General features: G+C 44.0%; 2 protein-coding genes across 2 annotated transcripts in view; one reads left to right on the top strand and one right to left on the bottom strand.

The window, feature by feature from the left end:
- Positions 1–2,010: 2,010 nt before the first annotated feature.
- Positions 2,011–7,724, bottom strand: FAM210B (family with sequence similarity 210 member B). Its single transcript, XM_064465275.1, has 3 exons — positions 7,452–7,724; positions 4,113–4,285; positions 2,011–2,673 (listed from the first exon to the last, which is right to left on the bottom strand). The coding sequence occupies exons 1-3, from the start codon at positions 7,635–7,637 to the stop codon at positions 2,457–2,459; spliced, it is 576 nt and encodes a 191-aa protein (XP_064321345.1). The 5' UTR covers positions 7,638–7,724; the 3' UTR covers positions 2,011–2,456.
- A 20-nt stretch (positions 7,725–7,744) lies between these two features.
- Positions 7,745–21,317, top strand: part of LOC104045353 (delphilin-like) — a 108,876-nt gene continuing 95,303 nt past the window's right edge. Inside the window, exon 1 of the mRNA XM_064465267.1 lies at positions 7,745–11,975. The gene's annotated coding sequence lies outside the window, so the exon portion shown is untranslated. The remainder of the gene's footprint in view (positions 11,976–21,317) is intronic.

The following is a 21,317-nucleotide window of genomic DNA, read 5'->3' as shown; positions in this document are numbered from 1 at the left end:
GATGTAGTAAGTCACATACAGCTCCAGCAGTGTTAGCTGCGTGTTGTCATAGCGTGGTAACCCTTCCACTGCTGTGGAGATAATGTGGTTTTTACCCCTCAACCACTCGGCAATAAGCTTCCATCCATGTAACAGGTATAATAATAGATTAGTCAAGGGTAAAGGCAAAGCTTCCTCAAGGGACAAGCTGGTTTGAAACTTATCCTCCAATTGCTGCTGAGCCAGCTCTAAGCGAAAGCATGCATGAAACAGGAACATCCCCCTTTGTTTTATTTTTTTTTTTTTTTAAATAAGCAGCTAGTCAAAACAAACTTGACAGCCCTTTCTCCTGCATGCATGGGGCTACATGAAGCAGCAGAGCCTTGGCTCACATTTAAGCAAGCCAAGCAGCTGTGCATGCATGTTTACAGCTCCCATGGAAGCAGGCCACACTGCAAGGCTGACTCTCACCACATTCTGCTCCTAGGGCTGGTATTTTGAGCCATGTTTAACTACATAATACATCTTTACAGGTACAGCTATGTTTGTGTCACATATCAAGCCTCTAGCACATGTACCTGCTTGCTGCTGCAACTGTTCCCATCTTAAGACCCTAAACCCTCATCTGGGTTAACAGCACAGCCCTGCTGAACTCCTGTCAAGGTGTTCTTTGTTTTCAGGTGTCAGTCTCTACTATCAGCTTGCCTCCCCAGGGCTGAAGAAGTAAAATATTCCTCTTCCAGATTTCCCTGTCTCAGAGAAAACCTCTGATTAACCAAGGGGCAGCAATAATGCAGAGGTACAAGGATACATGTGGCTGTGACTCATCTTCTAGAGCACAAACTCTGCCTGCCCGCTTGTGAGCATAAGGATCCTCAGAGCATCTAACCAGCCTCTGGGTTGCACTTTGAGTGGGAAAGGAGTTGGGCTGCAATTTACTGTTTATGGCTGAGCAGAATTAAGAGGTTGCTTATAACAAAAATAAATTACTTGCTCCTCCTTCCCTCCCTCAGCCAACCCCCATCCTAACCACAATTCCTTCCTTTCAATTTGCTAAACTTCAGCACACAAAAAACCCAAACCAACATGACTCTGATGACCAGGGTCATTTCCTGCTATTTTGCTATAATCAGATGACCAGATCTGTGTCACAGCCACCTTGGGGTAAGTGTGAGCACAGCCAGAGCAGGCAATGTAAAAGGAGCAGACCTGGAAGGGGGAACTGGTCCAAAAGACTGACAGATCTGGCTTGCGCCATCTCACAGAAGCACAGTCCTAAGTCTGAAACCTGGGTTTACCACAGGATGTTACGCTCACTACCTGGTTTTGGGATCCGGTCTTTAGGTAGACTGAAAGGTGGTATGTGAATACATGCATGTGCAGCTATTTTTAATAGGAACAGTGTCCAAATGAGATGAAAAGCACATCTAGTCGGTATGTTCAACAGCCTGTCAAAAGCACAGGAATTGCTCTTGAGAAGCTATGAATTGTAATGTCTGGACTTCAGGTGCAGATTTGCATTTCATCCACAGGAGCAGAAAGCTGCTGGGTTAGTTTTCAGATAAAAATGTGTCTCCAGTACAAAGCTGGATCTCAATACATTAAAAACTCATGGATACCTCACCTCTGACTTGATGATCTTTGGAATATGTTCACATAGGAGGTAATTCTGGTTGCACTGATTTCAGTAGACTCAGAATTCCTTCTGAGTCTATAGGCATTAAAAAAAAAAAAGGCCTTTAATAAGGCCAGTTCCTAGCCTATAAATAAAGCACATTTTCAAACAATGAAATCTTGAAACATGGAAGCACCACAAAGGAGCTGTAGTTTCAGAGTGGTGCATCACCCCCTCTGGCTAAAACAATTATCACTGTGCAATAATTAAGCATACGGGTACTCCCACGTAAGTTAGCTCAGCATGTGTGTTGTGTTGCAAGACTGGGGTCATAATATATACCTTTTGTAACAAAAGAAACGCCCACCTACCACCTTCAATTCCAGTATATATGCTTACCCAAAGAACTATTCATATAGCAGGATATTGTTTATTTCATAGACTATCAGGAAGAGAGTCTTACTCTGATTGTTATTAATAAACTTATTACTACACAGTAATAAAGTAATGCTGCCACTCTATTTTGACAAGAAAAAAAACCTAAGGCCCATAAAGCTAGATTATAAAGTCCCAGAACTGTGTGTTCTAGAGAGACTGCTCATTGTCAAGCATTTATATTAGCACTTCCAGTGAAAATCAGATAGCATTTAAAGGGGTTTTTCTAAAGAAGAGGTGGCAAAAGGGAAAGAAGATAATGACGGCACTTTTCACAGTGTAACATTTACCTGAAAGAACAAGTAAGAAATGCAAGAGGAGGTCAGCATTAACATGAATTCAAACAAGTCTTTTAAAGAAACTCAGCTGAAAAGCTACATGGATGTAGAGCATTTAAAAAAACAGAATATAAACCGGTAAGAAATCATCATGGATTTGGGGCAGGAGGTTTGAAGAAACCAATCTTCCGGCAGTATCGGACAATAAATGGCACAGAAACTACAGTAATGCTGATTCGTACTGGAGCAAATAATTTATGAATAGCATATGCCAACACAAATGTGCTTGTGCCAGCAGCCATTTTAGATTGCAACGAAGATTCACTGAAACCAAGTTTCAAGAGAACTGCAGTCATATCCACACCACTGGGGAAAAAGAAAAGAAGATTTTTTTCAGTTCATTTTAAGGTTGCACGCTGAAGAATAACTCAAAAGTGCTATTTTTTTTCAGGGAGTTTAACATGGCATGATTCCAACTCTGGAATTTATGTTTAAATCTAGATGTTGTTAAATAATAAAAACAATGAATTATTTTGGCAGTAACAGCTCAAGTTACTTCTGTAGCAACAACACATGCAATACTTTCAGATGCGCATTTTTTCCATAAATTGGCAAGCTGTGATCTTAGTTTTACAACTGTGTAACTGCAGACCTCAATCAGACCTTCCGATAAAATAATCTATTTCTCTACTTTTGAATTTTAAAAAAGTTAGAAATTTGTGAATTCATGTTGGAAATTAATCTCTCCCAGATTTACAATAAAGTCTATTCTGTGTCTTGATGAAATTTATCACATAAGTATAGATCAACCCAAACTAAATAAGGTACCTGTTGTTAGTCTTGAGTGTTCTAACAGAGGAGTATAAAGCTGTTAAAATGACAAGTATCTTATCCAAAATCTAGCAAGCAAAGGAAATGTTACGGATCTCAAATAAGCATTATCCACCAAATCCATTAATATTTTAATTCTCTATAGACACAGCAGCTTTCAACAAGGTTCCTATGTTTGGAGTAATTTTCCAAAAGAAGTTGTTACTCCAAGGTTTCCCCCATCAGTTGCCCGCAGGGCATCTTGTAACTGGGACTTACACCATACCTGAAGGAAAAACATCGCACTGTCACCCTGTGCCATGATGTAGTACATGAGACAAATCAGGTATTCACACGTTCCCACTGAAGTCAAGAGTAAGTGGCAGGGAATGTTTTGAGAAACAACATATTTCCATGTTTCCTCAGCTGAAAAACCTGATACTCAACAGACATGTCTGTTTCTTTCCCACCAGAAGCCACACACACAATTTCCCACCTGACTCCTACACAATTTATCCAGTATTTTCCTTTTTAGTCTAATCCCATTTTAGTGGCCGTTGCCTTCTGCAGTTTCAACTGCAGAAACTGAGTTCAACAACCAGAAAAATAAGTTTATCTGGAAGCTCCAGCACTTTTGTATAGCTTTATCTGTACAGACCATGCTACTGTTTGAGAGCAAAAGATACCTCTGCAAACAAAAATAAATTCTCTCATCTGCCTAGTTACTCTGGTGCAGCCTCCACTCTGATGTTTTCACCTGCCCACCATGGACCATGAACCTACGCAAAAAGACCACGTACATCTACCCTCTCCCATGCCTGATGGGAGAGTAAATCCATTTATGGATCCATCTACCCTCAAAATTCAGAGGATTACTGTGTATAGACCAAATGGGCATAAAGTACATGTCTCCTTCCAGAAATAAGCACAATGGTAAGTTATTTTTCTTTGCTAAACCATTACCTAGAGGCTACAGACAACTCTACAAACCTCACCTTGACACAGCCAGGTAGAAGATTCCTAGAGATACTAATGAAATTCCAACATGGAACGAAACCCCTACAGCACCATATTCTTTAAAAACTTGCTTCAGTTGCTGGGATTTGTTGGGTTTCTTGTTTTCACCACTGGGATCCGTGGCTGCCTTTTCAGGGGATACACCTGCATCCTAAAAAGAAAGCAATTTAAAGCATTTATTAGCATTAAGCACACTGTCATATTCTAGTCAGTGCAACCAATCTGAAATTGATGAAAGAAGTGGCTTGCACACAGTGCTGTCCAGAACGCTTTGGGATAGCATGAGGACAGCAGATGCCTGTGGCACAGCCCATACAAGCTCCCTCTTCCCAACTGTTCATACCAAAGGGATGCACTGAGCTTGGTGCAAGTTCCCACACAATGCAAGTTTCATAATTAGAAAGAGTTGTTATAGTCCCAGTCTCCCATCTGACACAAACGCGTGCCAACGCACACCCACACAGTTGCTCGAGAGATGAGACTGAGGTGCCAGAGAGACCTTTGCTTACGCCCACCGCTCAGCTTCACACCATGAATTCTTGTAACAGTCTTTTTGTTCAAGGGCTAAGCAGCTGCTGGCACTGGAAGCCTACATGATACCAGGCTGATGCTGGCTCACTAACAACTTACTGATAGACCAGGTCCAACATTTAAGTTGCTATAAATCACCCTCTCTATATCAGCTGAAAAAAGTAAGGCCTGGGGAACTGCTACTGTCGACAGCAACAGGCAATACCGCTGTGAGGGTGTAGACAATAGCTATGCATACATGCCAGTGCCGGTGTAAATAGCCTAACTTCACTGAAAATGTTTGTCATAGTAAAATTTATTGACAGCTTTTTATCCAGGTAAATTTAAGGTGCATAATTTCATACTAAAATATACCCCAAAGCAAGGTGACAGTGCAATGCAGGCAAAGAAGGGCATATACGCTGCCAGTAAGACAGCCCTTGGATACCCCCTCATACTTGCCATAGAAGAAATAGTACTTGGAGAAAGAAAACTTTTCCACAAAGTCTTCAGGATTTTTCTCTAATTAGTGAGCGGTTTTCTGGAAAGATTAGAAGAGTCCTTTCTTTACAGCTGAATTCAGCAGCAGTTGTGACGTGACAGCAGGACCAAAGGCCCTGGCTGCCCACAGGACAGGTACAGCTGCTGGGTGCCTGGCACCGCTTTGTCCTACCCTAGGTCGGTGTCAAGGCACGCAAATTAGAAGAAAAATACTTTTGATTAATCCTTGGACTTGGCGGGACTGTAAATTAGGATACAAGACAGGCTCCTTTTGTAACACTCACAGTGGGATGAACTGGCTTTACTCAGTGATTTTAACCATACCGAGCACACCACCCACCCAAAACCTGATGTTTGCTGCCGCTTTTTTCTTTTTAATCGTAATTTTTGTTACCTTGTATTTAATTTTGGCAGGAAATCATGCTGATCCATAAATATGTATTTAGAGAATTGTGTAGTTCGGCTTATTCTGATTCTTTTCAACCATAATTGAAAACATTACGATTTTTATTTCTTTGGCTTATGAGCCGAAGCAATATTTGAATAGAAACTGAAACTTGACTAAGAAATGTCCAGTATAGAGAGAAATTTTTTATTGCTTAAACCACACAGTTTTAATCCTAAAGGGTGAACGAGGAAAAAATGTTCAAATATGTATTTTTTGAAGCAAGCTCATTATGCAAAGGAATGGATTCATAGTTAGATAATCTAATTACTTTCAGCCACTGGAAGTAATTAGATTCCATACATGGCTGTACTACACATGGCTGCTACTTCACCATGTTTCAGAAGTCATTCTCTTCCTCTTCAGTTTTATTATAGGAAAGGGCAGGCAGGGGGAGAGGCAGGAAGAATGCTGTTTTAACTACCAGTCTGTAAAATTTAAGTACTGAGTTATTGAACAGTCTCATAAATACCTTCTGCCAAAAGTTGTTCTAACAATTTGATCAACATCACATGCTGAGGCAAGAACACTCATTTGTTCAACAGGGTGATTTTCTTAAAAGCCAGAAATGTCAGCCATGGTTTGAATGGTATTTTAAGATTTAATAGCTTATAGTGGATTTTTCTTCCAAAGACGACAATTGTCTATTTAGGGAGCCAAACATGAAGACTTTCTTCAGCCAGCTGCCATGAAAACAGGAGCTGACAATCTAGAGATACGTTAGCCTCGGAGGAACTCTGGGTCTTACAGCCACGCTTCCAAGACAGATCATAAGGACTCAAAAGTATCTTGTTCTCATCATCCAAGTACATTTCAGTTCACTCATGCTCTCAGGCTCACATGCCGGCTGTTTTCTACATGGTATTGAAGCAACATGTTAAAAAAAGTACCACTTCAACAGATACTATTTGGACCACCTGGTACGGTCGTGTCCTGAATAACGTACAACTTAGCAAAGAAAGCTACCTATTTTCCATATAATTCTGCTACAATACTTCTGCTAGAAAGCCAATTTTATTCCCGTTGTTGAGACAAAGATTCAGCTTCTGGACCTACTAAGGCATGAAAACAAAACTGGAACACCATATTATGCTTTGTAATGAGGCTAGAGAGATTAACCTGGAAATTAAGCTGTAGAAATTAAACTGTAAGTGAGGCTTTGTAAAGCTCATGTTCACAATCTTGGCACAAGCAAGTGTAAAGCAGGTCCCTGTCTCCTACAGAAACCCAACATAAACATGATTTAATAATGTAAGACACAGTTACCTGTAAGGCCTTCTTTTGGTTTTTGCACAGAGTCATTTCAAATTTAAACCCAAAACAATGAATGGTACGAATTCATACAAATTCTTCCTTCCTTTCTTCAAAACATAAAAGGCTTAAACCACGGTGAAACACACAATTAATGGGGTGAACGCTCGTGTTTTCTCTCTCGGCCGTGACAAGGCACGGACAGGACCCTGCAGGCGCCCGCCAGCGAGCCATCTCCGGGGGCTCAAACCCGCGGCGCTTTCAGAAATCCCTTTCAGGCACCGCCACCAGCAACGCCCGGCCTTCCCCGTGCTTGCGGGAATTACCGGACCCCCCCTTCTTTCAATTCTCCGTGACTCACCTGAAGCGCCCAAAGCCTGCAGCTCCCAGGGAGAACCCACCCCCACCCCCCCACCACCACCGAGGCGGTGCCAGCTGAAGCCCTAATCTTGAAAACATCCCCTAAAAGCTGCAAAACACTTCCAGGCCAACTTGTGCTGCACCCGAAGCCGCGACCCGCTGGCTCAGCACCAAGGCGTCTCCCCCCGGAGGCGGCCCCCGAGGCCGCGGTACCTCACGGGGGGCTCCCGCACCGCGTCCCCGCCCTTACCTTGGCGGAGATGCCGGCGGCGGATCGCAGCGTTACCAGGAGCGGCGGCGGGCTGAGGCCAGCCCGGGCGATGCGGGGAGCGCAGCCCAAGGCGCGGGGGACGGCGGCGGGCGGGAGGCGGCGCGGGGGGCTGCGCGCAACCGGCGGCGGCGGCCGCGGCGGGCCCAGGCGCACCAGGCGGAACATGGCAACGGCAGCGCAGCCCCGGCCCGGCGCGCCGAGCGGCGCGGGCGATCAGGCCTGACGAGCCGAACAGCCGCCCCGCCCGCCGCCGCCCCGCGTGTGAGGGAGGCGCGGCGCGGGGGGGCGATCGCTGCGCGCTTCGAGTCTGAGGGAAAAAAGCCTCTAAGGGCGGCGTTTTGCCGCTCGGGACGGCGTAAGGCACCCCCCTGCCTTGTCTTGCCTGGCTAAACGCCCTCCAGCGCCCTTCTGGAGGGAGCTGTGGGAGGGTGACCGCGGCAGGTTGGCGGTGCAGCCTTCCAGGTAGCTGGCTAAGGGGGCAGAAATAGGCTTTTCAGCCCCCTCGGCGGTATTTATGCCTGTAATCATGGTGGGGAGGCAATGCCTGTCGCTTTTCCGAGTGCCACCCCAAAGTCTGTCCCTTCATTCAAGTGGAGAGGTGGTTAAAGCGTGGTTGCTGCTGCAGTTCTGTGCATGGGCTCGCAGCGTGGGCAGCCTTGTTACTGTCTGTCGTCGAATGAAGAATGCCCTGAGCTGGGAGGGACCCACAAGGACCATCGAGCCCAGCTCCTGTCCCACCACAGGACACCCCAAATTCACACCAGGTCTCTGAGGGCCGTGTCCAAGGGCTTCTGGAATATCGCCAGGCTGGTGCCGCAATGCCTCCCTGGGGAGCCTGTGCCAGGGCCCCACCACCCTCTGGGGGCAGGACCTTTCCCTAATGCCCAGCCTCACCCTCCCCTGGCACATCTCCCTGCCATTCCCTCGGGGCCTGGCGTTGGGCACCAGAGAGCAGAGACCAGCCCTGCCCCTCCTCCTGCCCTCGGGAGGGGGCTGCAGAGCGCCATGAGGCTGCCCTCGGCCTCCTCTGCTCCAGCTGAACAAACCCAGGGACTCCAGCCGCTCCTCGTACGGTTTCCCCTCTAAACCCCTCACCAACTCCGTGGCCTCCTCTGGACACTCTCCAGTACCTTTATACCCTCAGTGTCCTGCGGCACCCAACCCTGCCCACAGCGCTCGGGGTGAGGCCGCCCCAGCGCGGGGCAGAGCGGGACAATCCCCCCCTCGCCCGGCTGCGATGCAGGGCTCGGTGCCCCCCGGGGCACGGCTGGCCTCTGGGCTGCCAGGGCACACTTTATCTCTAGTGATTTCCCAAGACTTCATGGTATAAGGCAGAGTGCAAATGCAGAGCTTTTCGAGTCCCAAAGGGTTCACAGCATCTCTGAGACCAGAAGAAGCCTTCCAACAAACACAGAGGAGGTCTTGCATTTTTAGCCTTGTTTCTATATTAAAACTACAAGAGAATGAGACGAAATGGTTTTAAGCTGCGTCAGAGGAGGTTTAGACTGGATATTAGGCAAAATTTCTTCACTGACAGAGTGGTCAGACATTGGCACAGGCTGCCCAGAGAGGTGGGGAGTCACCGTCCCTGGAGGCATTCAAAAAACATGTAAACGCGACACTTCAGGGCATGATTTAGGAGGCCTGGGTGTGTTGGTTTGGGGTTGGACTTGATGATCCTAGAGGTCTTTTCCAACCTTAATGATTCTATGATTCTAAATAAAAATACCATTGAAGTATAACATCACTGCAGAAGAACTGCAGGTGCTGGGGTGGGGTGGGAGGATATTCCTGGCAGGTGAATCCCAGTGCCCTGGGGAGCTCTATTTCAACCCATAAGCCTTTGGTTGAGGGGAAAGATCAGTCCACGTAGGGTAATTTTCAGGATCAACGCATAACTGTGGTGATTTCCAGACCTTTTGCGGTGTTTTGACCATTCAACATTAATGCTACTGAACACAATTTGATATCTGCAAGTTGACCACCACCCTGTGCAATGCCAAGGCTTTTCATAACTGCAGTCGCTGCAGTTTCCTCAAATGGTGGCTCCTTGCCATCACAGACAAGGCTGCTCGCTGCAGGGGAAGGGCGAATATTGCGTAACTATATTAATGTACTGAAACAATGCACCTGAATGCTAAGCTCAGGCAATAAAATACTTCTCTTTTCCTAATTACTAAGCCTTTCCTCTTCAAGCGCATTGTTGTTTTTCAGCAGTGTAAGCTTACAGGGCTGAGTACAATAGGAGAACTGTGTTGGATAAATAGGAGGTTTTCCCTCCGGAAGGGCCTGCAGTTCAGGAGCACAAGCTGGAACGGCACAGGACAACACGGAATGGTACAATGCTGAAATGGCATGCTCTGTGGCTGCTGTTAAGTGCAAGGCACCACAGAACAGATGGGTTTCAAGGAGTATCTTGGAAGAAGAGAGGGAGAGAGCTTTGCATGCATTAAAATAAAGTCTGTTCTGGGTGAAACAAAGAGCAGTGCCAGTTCTAGGGTTTCACACTTTCTTTAGTTCTTGCATCATAAATCTAATGTCTCTCAGAATGCCTTGTAGAAGAATAGTTTCTTGGGACACAATTTCACGTATTTATAATGTTTACATATTTATTATGGTTATTACTGTTCCAATTTGCTAATGTGTTTTCTGTGAGTGTTTGTACACCAGCACCACCAGAGTAGACAGATGATGTTAACATGGCAGTGCTCTAATCATAGCACGCTACAATTTTGTAATTTTTTTTCCTGAATTATAAAATATCCCAAGAATTAATTCTGGTCTCACTCTGTAAAGGAGTGTCAGCTGAGTTCCACTGGCATGGACCACTACTGGGCTCTGCTCTTACACACCAGACACTTGCCAGTATTTGTCTGGCAGATCCATCAGAGCCGTTGCATGGCAGAGAACTCCGAGCTGCTCCCACATGGCATATGCATTATGCTGCTGCCGGACATGTAGAAATCCTGGGCAAGTACAGAAGAGAGCGGGAGGTCAGTTAATGAGGCGTAAAAGCATTAGGGTTGGCAGTTTTGTATGTACAGTCCGTCTGTCTGCTGTCTGCAAAATCCCAGTGGGAGATTTCGCTTACAAGCAGGAAGGAACAATGCCATAAACATCGAATGATATATGCTTATTAAAAACCAAGTGAACACCCAGGCTTAAGGTACCTTAGTGTGAAAACAGTTCACAAGTGCAGGGAAAAAGCCCTGAGCTCCATCCTGCTCACTGTAACTAAGACAAAGGGGAGAAGGTGCAACTTGCAAAGACAGCTCAAGAAAATGCGTCCGCGCAGATTCACATCTGTGTTATCCCAGTTGTGCAGGTCCCTCTGCAATATTTACAACGACATTTACTCCTTGCACGTGTCAGGGACTAGAAACTTGTCTCAACGTGGTTGGCAGGCAAGTTTCACTACTAAAGCCTGATCACTCTGCAGCTGGGCGGAACAATTTAATCACCAAGGTCAACCCGGCAGGAATGTGCACCCCGTTATCTCGGAGTACTCGTCCTCTGCGCATACGCCCGGGCCCAAGGCCGACTGGCAACATACGGAGGGGGGGCTCGGACCCTCTGGAACTTTCAAGCACCCTCCAGTAACAGCACTGGGCCTGCGCCCCACTGCCGAGTGGGAGGCAAGGGTATGCAGAACAGTTACTGACTATGCAAGAGAGCAACCTTATAAAAGGGGAAGCCAGCGGAGACAACTGGGATGCGTTCTGGAACATCCCCCCCTCCACCGGCTTCAAGGATGCATCGGATGCCCGGAATCCCCGCCTGGACCGGACAGACTGCCGCAGATCCGTGGTGATAGCTATCGCAACAGTCCCACTCTCTCCTTCCCTCTCTCCCTCTCATTCCCTTTTTCACCTTTTTTTAACTCTTTCTTTGCTTTTCTCTCCTGTGTCTATTTCTGGCCAAATAAAGCAACTTGGCACTTGACTCCATTTTGAGTCTTAATTCTGTTCCTGAGAAGGTAACAGGAACCTAGTCATGGTAAAACATTGGAGTTAATCAGAAGTTAAGCTCAGCCGCCCCCAACCTCCCAGAATTACCTGAGGTCGGTTGGAAAGCAAGGGGGTTTAACCTCTGCCAAATTGTTAACCCAACAGTGGATCGTGACAGCGCGTCACTATTTCTCTCTCTTTGCCTGCAGTAGCAGGATCTGGGGCCATCTTCCATTTGCAAGTCCCCCAAATTGTTACGTACTGCCTGAAATCTTCAGACATTACCAGGACACCTCAGACCTTACCTGTAAACCTGGAAGTACAAGTAATACTGATGGTGCAGCTGAAAGACAACTTGACAAGTAAGAAGTTAAAGAAAAGGCTGGTGAGCCTGAGCATTCATTTGCCATTTGTGTGGCCCTCAGGAGAACAAGACTTTAGGCCTAACAAAGAATGGCCTTGAACTTGTATCTACCAGCTGGTAACCCGCGAGATCCTGTGGGAGGACGTGACATCGGATCCTGCCGAGTGGGCGCAACAGCAGTTGAATGTGAAGGTGAGATTCACTCTTTGGTTACTGAATTTCTCTCTTACGTTGATACAGTGCATGTATCTTTCATGTAAATAGAGGGGACTGCTATTGTTAGTGAGCACGACTGACTAGCAATTTTCATTTTTCTAAAATAACTCAAATTGTTCTATTGGTCTTTGATAATTCCAATATCGGTCTTTACAACATGTCCTTTTTTTGAGCAATACCTTAATAATTTATCTTATATAAATGTACTTCTGTTTCTGTCACTTTCCCACAAGCACTCATGTAGCAAAATGTTTCGGTGTCTATACTAAAGATAAACTGAAAATAATGGCTGCTACAAAATGCTAAAATATTTACAGATCTCCCAGACATGTTCAGCAGTCCTGAAGCAAGGCCATGATGTGTCGAGATGTGAACCCCACATCCAGGCGGCTTAGGGATCTGTTATTTAATAATAGTCTTCGGCTGATGATGCACTTGATCTGCTGCTTTTGTGTCCTGTCTGAACCACTGTTTCATCCCTCAGCCTGTTGCTGTAGAGATTTACTCTTATTTTCCTTTTCTAATTTTCCAACAGGCAGATAGTGCTGCTCTGGTTTTGTGGTATTCGTGTCATTATTGCATTGTTACTGTTTATCGTCAGTGGAGAGTAAAACTGAGAGTTAAGATGAGAGGTTGGCAAAAAGGCAGTAAGTAAAATGTTGCCTGAAAATGCATTTGGATTCCTGCGAGGCAAAGACTTTTCCATAATGACTGTTCTCATATAATTTTTTCAGAAATATTTGTCATGCCTTTATCAAAACATTTATAATGAAGTAGCATAGGGGATACCTTTTATCAAGATATCTGTTATAAACCCCTTACATAACATTTTCCCTTCCATAATTTGACATTTTGAAGTAAAAAATCTCTTGTGGTTTTACAGCGCTGTAGGGACAGTGATGGAACTGAAGTCTGCTATAACCTCAATTTCTGTAACTAGGAATCCGTGTTGTTGGTCAGTCTGTGGTTTGCCAAGAGGGGAAGCCAAGTGCTGCCACTGATGCCTGTGGGACCCCACCCTGCAATGCGCTAGTTCAGGAATTAAGTTCATTTGTAAGGATAAATGCGATTAGTAATTCAGCAACAGCTTACTTTTAATCAAACTACTGACTTAGTCAAACTACAACGATGTTTTAATGGTGAAGGAATCTTAGAAGTCTCCTAAGTTTTATAAATTGCATGAAAGCAAATTTGTTATGTGTTTTTCAAATCATTTAATCTACAAATAATTCAGGGATTGTCAATGTGATAGTTCCAAACTATAATTCATTCTAATGGGCAAGTAGGAATTAGTTCCTGTATGGGAGTGGGAGGCAATTGCTTATGCGTGATGGAAGCTGTATCATTTAGTATTATTACAAGGATAGTAATGCCATGTACCTAAATATAATGAGAGAAGTTGGGAACTGATCATGAACCTCATTCAGAAAAGGAAGCTAAGGTAGATTATTTTATATTATAGAAAATTAAGGGCATGGCATGTGAGCTACTTTTACGTGACCTAGTTCTTCAGTACATTGGCTTTTTCACATCATGTTCTAAGGGTGCTTAAATTAGGAAGATGAGATAAGGCGGGTAGTTGCTGAGATGAACACGAATTAAAAAGATCTCAGGAAAGGTATGTCAGGAAATTTTATTTCCTTGAAATTAAAATTTGTATCTGTGTAAAGTATAGCACAGTGCCTGTTTATTATTTGAGGAATCCATCTGCAGTTTGTAAACATATTTAGTAGGAAACTTCTGTGTCGTGAATGCTTGAGCATGTACAGTTAGCTTTCAGGGACATATTTCTTCTCAAGCAAAACCAGTGGAAAAACATTAAAACTCAGTATATTCTATTCAATGAGAGAGCATTGCACTGCCAGGGTAGCTAAAGCCAAAGGAAGCCAGCCCAGGTATTTTCGTCTGTGAGAGGAATTTTGGGTGCTTAAAATCTCCAAACAGGACAGCAGGGAAGGAATGATTTGCTTTATTTACCTGCAAATCCTTGAAGAACGGGGCTGTGTGACCCTGTTTCATCCCAGTGCTCTGGAGATGTGTGGGAACTCCCATCGCACAGCTCCAGCTGTCCAGGCAAGGGGAACTGTGGCTGCAACCCAAACCCCTCCAAAAGCAAATCTGGCGATTGATGTGATGACCTGTGGGAGCCTCTGCACAAAGATGAATTTCACCTACTAAGCAGATCTTGCTCTTTGACCCCCGAGTTTTGTTGAGCAAAAAGGAGTGTAGAGTGAAAATAAAAGAAAATAGAAGTGAAAACATCCAGATTGCTTGTGTTTGTGTGACCTGCTGCTGATCTCCCGTGCCCATCCTTGGCATGCACGTGAGTGAGCAGACTGGCGCTGCTGAGCAGTGAAGGTCTCTCTCTTTTTCATGGGGGAAGCATAGTTCTTTCATGATCTCTGTGCCTTAGTTGGTACAAGAATGCAGCAGCATTAATTCTACTCTGCACAAGAGTCCTCTCCAGCAGTCTTCTGAGATGTTTTTTCATTTGGATGGTGTGATGTATAGTGATCTGGACGTGTGTGAGTGAAAATCACATCCAGTGTCTCCTGCTGGGTGTGGGATTGATAGCCCCAGCAAAGCAAGAAGGTAATTTTTTTCCCAGAACAGGTAAACTACCAGGAGGGGCAGCACAAGCAGCTTCCTTGGCACCCATAAATGTGTTTCACGCTAACAGGGAGGGTAACTCAGTCTCCACGTCCAAACAGCTCTTGACCTTTTTGTGCTCTCTCTGCATAATAACGCTGTGCTGAGGACACGCGCAACTTCACAGGAGTCACCGGCTGTTCCCCCCGCCAGTAACTACTGCCCTGTGTTACATCTGAAGCAGCAATGATTGCTGTACCCGCTTCTAGTTCCTTGAGACATATTAGCACGTACCCATTCATGGTTTGGAAGACAAGTGTTAGCATTTAACTCGAAGACAAGCTTTAACATTTAACTCAAGTCCACTTTTTTTGGTACCCAGCAAAGTTTCCACTCTGAAGAAGTTACCATCTTCTACTCTTAGACTGATATTTATTCTGCAGTGAAGTGCAAACAATTCATTCAGGTACCTGGGGTTTGGCATTTGGATAAGATTTCAGCTGGTTATTTAATTTATCATTCTGTGCAACCCACTCCGAGGAGAGGTGGCTGCTTTAGACCCTTACCCCTGGAACAGAGCTAGCAAACTTTTAGAACAGATGAAGTCAGCTAGCCCAGTGAAAGTGCAATGTCTTGTCCTGAAGGATATAACACACAGAGGGACGTAAAATGATGCTTTTAGTGAATGTTTTTAACGTCTGCTGCTGTTAAAATGGGTAAGGTGGTATTTTGTGAAGGGAAAAATTATGGGGCCAAATTTGGAAGCTGAATGTTTAAACTGCTTTGCCTCCCCAGGCTGTTTGACACCTCTTCTGATTCCCATGGACTTTCAAATCTGCACAGACTCCTTTAGATTTATTTTTCGATTTGCCTCACTGCTGTACTGATCATAATTTAGCTTCATGAGAACTTAGAAAAAATTAGGCAAGAGACGTGCTTTGTGTTTGTTTGTCTAAATGTTCAGCAATTTCAGATAGTTTTCCCAAACAAAAAAGCCAGTTGTCCTCTTCCCCTTCAGACTTCAGAGCTATCTAAATTGTTGATAACATTCTGTCGTAGCGGTCCATGACTCAGATTCTCAAGGGCAGATTTTCCTGCCCTTTGCTCCTTACCAATATTGCTATAAAGCAAATTGTCAGCCTGTTTAGATGAAACAAGTAACAGTCAGGGCCAGATTCCTTCTTTTCAACCTCTCACTGTGTAATGCCATAATGAGATTCTGGCCAAACTGCTCCGTGCGCTGCAGTATTCAATCTGCAGGGTACTCAGAAAAGGCTGATGTGAATTACTAAACACATTCATTAGCCCCCATTTGTGTGAGGTTACTGGAAATTGTCCCCACGTCTTTCAGCCAGTTACGCTGCTGCACTGGGACGCATCCTTCCAAAGCGAGTGACGCACCCGGTCTGTACTCTAATACGTGCAAGTGAGTATACCTTGTGGCTTTTCAATACGCCAGAATTTGAGATACACCCAAAATTCTAACCACTTTGAATGACAAAACCTTAAATAATAATATTACTTGCATTGACCCAAGCGTCTGATAGATGTGAGTGTCATATAACATGAACCCATAGGTAGCATTGTAGATTACAAACCACAGTTACAGCAGCCTTTCGGTCTGCTGAGCTTTCTAACAATCCCTATCAATGAGGAATATTCTTTTAAAGCATCTAACCTGTCACTTATGAAAGATTTATGTCCTATTTTCAAGAGTGATTTGGTAAATTGGGACCGCTATAAATAGAGCCGTTCTGTACAGGGCTGCGAGCTTTGAGATCTTACAAAATAAGGAGCCTTTTGTTGGGCTCTGGGCGTGTGATCTGTAGTTGTACAGTTGCAGCTGTAATACTAGTTGCATTCCTAGTGTCGTGTTACTGTACCTGGTTCTGATCTTGCATTATGGTGGTGCTTGTGATACGGTCTCAGTAGGAGAAAAGAGCCTCTTCTTTGGCTCTGGGCATGTGATCACCATGCGACTTGTTGTGTTCTTGTGACGCTAGGTAGCTGGCACAAGCACCCACCCATCACGAGTCAACGAGTGTGATCACAGATATTCTGTCTGTATGAGTGAAGTCTTTTAACGTGTCTGGCAGCTGTTGCTTGAGAGCAGGCATTGTAGGAACTTGTTGGGGACCAGAGTCCAACGTATAAACACTTTCTGTAGCAAATTATCTGCAAGAAGGCAGAATGGAGGGATGTTGCATGTTCGCTGATAGATATTTCTCCCCTGCCAAGCACATGCCTTACAAAATTTAGTCAATGGATGGCACTGCTGACTTGTCACAGCTGGGCTAGTTTTGGGAGCTGGCTTGTGCAATGCATTTTTGACTCGCTGTACAATTTAAACCATGTCTGAAAACTTGCTACTGCGAAGTGGCTACTTCAATAGCAGTCGTGCAGCCAGCTGTGGTGATGTTGTGGGCCATCGAGGAGCTCTGTTACGGACACAGAACGGAGTCCCCAGCCAGTCCTCATTCATCGCGCACTAGTTCTCGTTAGGAAAAAGGCTTGCTGCGCCGCTTCTGGGTACAGAAAACAGAGTGGGGTTTTTGTTGAGAAGGCCTACAGCACGCTTTACTGATAGGAGCTCAGCCTGCCTGGGCTCTGAGATGGCCAGAGTGACGTAACTGTTTTATGCTGTGCTGAGCTGATGAGCTCTGCCGAGAAAAAACTATTATTTCAGGCCTGATGCCATGCTAATGTGGTTACCTGATTTCTAGTAAAGCTTGGAGCCACTGCCGAGTACAAGCATATCTGCTGGGAATATGGGCAGATATCTAATAAATTGCTGATTTTTTTTTTCACTGCTGCAGAAGGTTCTTTGCTTGTTCTTCAGATGTGCATCTGGCTGGCAAAATATGCTTCCAAGAACCACTGTATAAAATCTGCTACAGTGGCGAGTGCGGAGGAAGGAGGGCTCAGAAGTTGTCCTCAGCACTAGGGAAGGAGGGAGGGAGGGCATTCTGCTGTATTACTTCCCATTGTTCATTATTTCTTATTAGTAATGAATAAGAGAGTCTTCATTATTTGTTATCCTGTGGGATAGTACATGAGAATTCAGTTATTCACAGATTTAGCAAGTTTATCTGTTTATTATAAACTACTTCTCACTTGAGCTTACTGAGGCAAAGTCTTGATTACACTGTTGTAAACCCAGAGTCTGTAAAATGGGAGAGAAGAACAAGGAGATGTAACAATGTGAATTTAAATGGGGAATCAGAAAGGAGGGCAGAAAACCTGAAAACAATAAGAATCTTGGATGTTGTACAAAGGTTATTAAGCATTCAAAGAAAAGAAGAAACAGGAAAAAATGAAAGGGGAAGGTTAGAAGAAAAGCTGTCTATGAACAGATCCTCTTATTCCAGAAGCCTGGATGATGTTTAAAAAATAACCTGATTCCAAAAGCTCCTAAAGAAATTCAACTTCAGAACACTGTTTGGCTGGATGCAGTTGAGTGAAGTGAATAGTGTTGCAATAGTATAAAACTGGCATAAATCAAGGAGTGATCTATGCCTTAATTCCCAGTCTGCCATAACAGCAGATCCAGTCCTATGGAAAGCCCAGGTAGTTTCCATGGTACATCATCGTCCCCCACACTAACGGGTCACATGCCTTCTAGAAATACTTTCAAGATTATTAAGAAAAATAGATTGGTAGATGATTTGCTTCTAATTGGGGGTCAGATGTATTGAATCCTTGAAGATCTGAAGGTTTTACTAATAATCAGAAACAACCAGCATTCTATGGTGCTACCTGCTTTATTCTTAGTGGTTTGTGAAGTGCCGGATTTTTAACGGATGCAACAGGCACCACAGATAACCAAGAGATGACGGTTCTGGGGAAGCTGCTCTGCTGCCAAAGTGGAACTGACTTTTGCTGGCCCAAGAATAAGCTATTTCTCATCTTTGGGGTGACAAAACCTGATTTTGCCCATAATTGGAAAAGCCTTCGGCTGCCTCTGACAGGGCTGCAGGGAAAGTAATTCTACTGGAGAAAAAGATCTAACAGTATACATTGTCTGCTGAGAACTTCACTAGGTTAAGCAGTACTGCTTTGTACTGACTCATGAAGTGTTTACCTATTGCTGGTCCATATGAATTCAGCTTTTTGATGCAGCCTTTGGGATTTGGAGTTGTTCCTGGATAATGCTTGAACACTCAAACATTAGGCGTGTGGTTGTAAGCAGTTTCCATGGGAATAGAGTTAAAAACTATTGAAAGAATGAAAGGAAAATGAATGCATCTTTTGTAGATTTTTATGCCAAAATAATTGATCCTAAAAGCCAGCGTGAAGTGGTTCACATGCTGACACAACGAGGCACAGAGACCCTTAGTTCTGCTTTAGTTAGGGGTGAAGTATTTATAAGTACTTGTGACAGGCGAACACTGTGCCGACAGAAGTTAGATGAACATTTATGATTCTGCTCCCCCTTCATTTTATGTGCAGAGGAACTGCACTGATGAACACTGCAGTCTTTCCTAAGCCAATATTTAATATTAGTATTTAATTCTCAGTGAACAGAAAGAGCTCAGGCTTAGTTCAGATTATTTCCTTCTTTTTTGTTATCAGAGTAAAGTCAGGAATTCCGGAGGAAAAGAAAAGATAAACTCTTTGGTCTTGAAGTTGAGGAGATGGCACAGGAGTAACAAACCAGGGCATTCAGCACTCACAGATGCCCTAATAAATGCATATATCTATATATCTATATATCTGATGCATAATAAACCAGCATGTAAACTGACCAAACAAAAAGGGGGGAAAGAGCATGTGCAGTCCTGAGTAACTCTGCTTTTACAGTGGGTAACTGCAGCGTGCAAGGAAGGGAAAGAAGAGAGCGGGAACAGGAGGCAGAATCAATTCAAGAAGCAGAATCTCGTTACAGGCTGCCAGGGAAGAGTGGCTAAGAGAAAATATAAATGATTGATTCAGCAAGATCTGAAAAACACCTTGTCAGTGTCATTTGGCATTGGATCACTCTTGTTCCAGTGCAATATCATCATCGGTGCCGGATATGATGAAACTAATAGAAACCAGGAATGTGTATTATGAGCCAGGTCAGCCGTATTTTACTGTTAGTGACAGCGTCATCCATTGCGATACCTGAATAGACGTTCTCACACACCATTAGCAGACACTAGGTTTTAGAAGCTGATAGACCCGAGATCAATAACTTACCTCATCCATTCTCTGAACCACCTAGAAGCAACTTTACACATGTGAGATTGGAAGGATGTAGTCTTGAGTTTATGACAGCCCATTCTCTTACAGCTCTTTCCCTTGGGATAGGATGTTCTCCTCAAACACCCGAGGGTGCAGGTCAAGGAGTGCCTCTGCAGCGGTGCAGCTTTGGCTGTGCCCGGCTTCCGTGCGCCCAGCCACGCTGGCAGCGTCTCCTGCCTCCTCGTTTGAACTGCTCTGCACTGAGCACCACCATCAGGCTGGAGCTGGGCCAGGGGAAATTCACTCGTTTCATAAAGTTTCCCTTTTATGATGGACCAAATATAAAAATGTGACCCTTGAAGCACAGGCTAACATTTGCCTCGGTAGGGCTGGCCAAACAGGGCAATTAGGGCCTGACCTTGTGAAAAACTCAGCATGGGCGGCGAGAGATGCTTAAAGAACCTTGGGACTTTTCAGGTCTTTATTTAGAGGAATGAGGAGATAATCAGTTTACAGGGTGTACTTCAGTGGACAATACCAATCAAATTGAAATTCTAAGCTGTATGTTCATGCTCGGCAATAGATTTTTTTTTTTTTTAAATGATGTAAAATACTAGCTAGAAAAATGGTTTCCATCTAGGTTAACAATAGGAGCTCTTGCATAAGCCACTGGAGCTTAACAAATGCTTAAAAATAATTTCCTGAAATCTTCTAAATGGAACTGACTGAAGATAAAATTTGGAATAATTTTCTCTGGAACCTACATTATGTTTAACTTGTTGCTGTCAACATCTGAATTGCGTTTCTGAGGCACCAACCGTACGTGCTCACCGATTAGGACCTGTATTGCATGCTTTTATTTCTGTAGTTAGAAATGCTCCAAATGAAAGAAGGAACCTTTGTTATTAAGAAAAATACTTAATGCTAATTAAAAAACCCCACCTTGTCCAGCTTGTTAATTCCTGCTGTAGACTACCAGGTGCCAACTTTAGGTTTTTCCTTCTGCAGTTGGAGCATTTGTATATTAGTAGGGCGCAAGAATGTCCAGCAGGAAAGGTATTGAACATCCTGGAAATTTGTTGAAGATCATGGAACACCATAATAGTAAATAATAGATAAACATGCCAAATATTTTTCTCTTCTAAACCTATAGCTGTACATTTAATAAATATTACAGAATTTGTAGCATTACCATCCCCATTGCCTTAATATGAAAGGACCCGAAGGTTGCACATTTCTGTGCTCAGGGGTTAAGATCCTTGGCAACTAGAAATCAAAACTAAATGAATAGCCTGTAATGAAGGCTGGGGGTGGTTTGTGTGACTATGGGAAAAAGTGGTTAACAGATTTGTCTTTTGATTTCAAAAGGATTCAGATTTCTTCTTCACTTCCTTTCTTGAATCATCGTGTAAGGCTACCGTGTACTCTCAGGCAGATGTTTCATTGTACCTCAGAAGAGTTTGGTGACTTTTTGCACATTTCTTAAAGCTCGTAAGATAAAAAGAACGATAGTGGTGAGCAAGTACTTTACAGCAGTACTTGGGGTTCTCTAAAAGAAGAAACAAT

The sequence above is a fragment of the Phalacrocorax carbo genome, chromosome 14, assembly GCF_963921805.1.
Source record: "Phalacrocorax carbo chromosome 14, bPhaCar2.1, whole genome shotgun sequence".
NCBI lineage: Eukaryota > Metazoa > Chordata > Aves > Suliformes > Phalacrocoracidae > Phalacrocorax > Phalacrocorax carbo.
Note: the sequence above shows the minus strand (reverse complement) of the source record. Positions and strands in the feature narration are given on the sequence as shown.

Coding starts and splice junctions, on each gene's coding strand:
- FAM210B (XM_064465275.1), bottom strand. CDS start 7,637: ATGTTCCGCCTGGTGCGCCTGGGCCCGCCGCGGCCGCCGCCGCCGGTT. Junction 4,286..7,451: donor CCGCCGGCATCTCCGCCAAG/GTAAGGGCGGGG, acceptor CTTTCTTTTTAG/GATGCAGGTGTATCCCCTGA. Junction 2,674..4,112: donor TTCTACCTGGCTGTGTCAAG/GTGAGGTTTGTA, acceptor CTTTTTCCCCAG/TGGTGTGGATATGACTGCAG.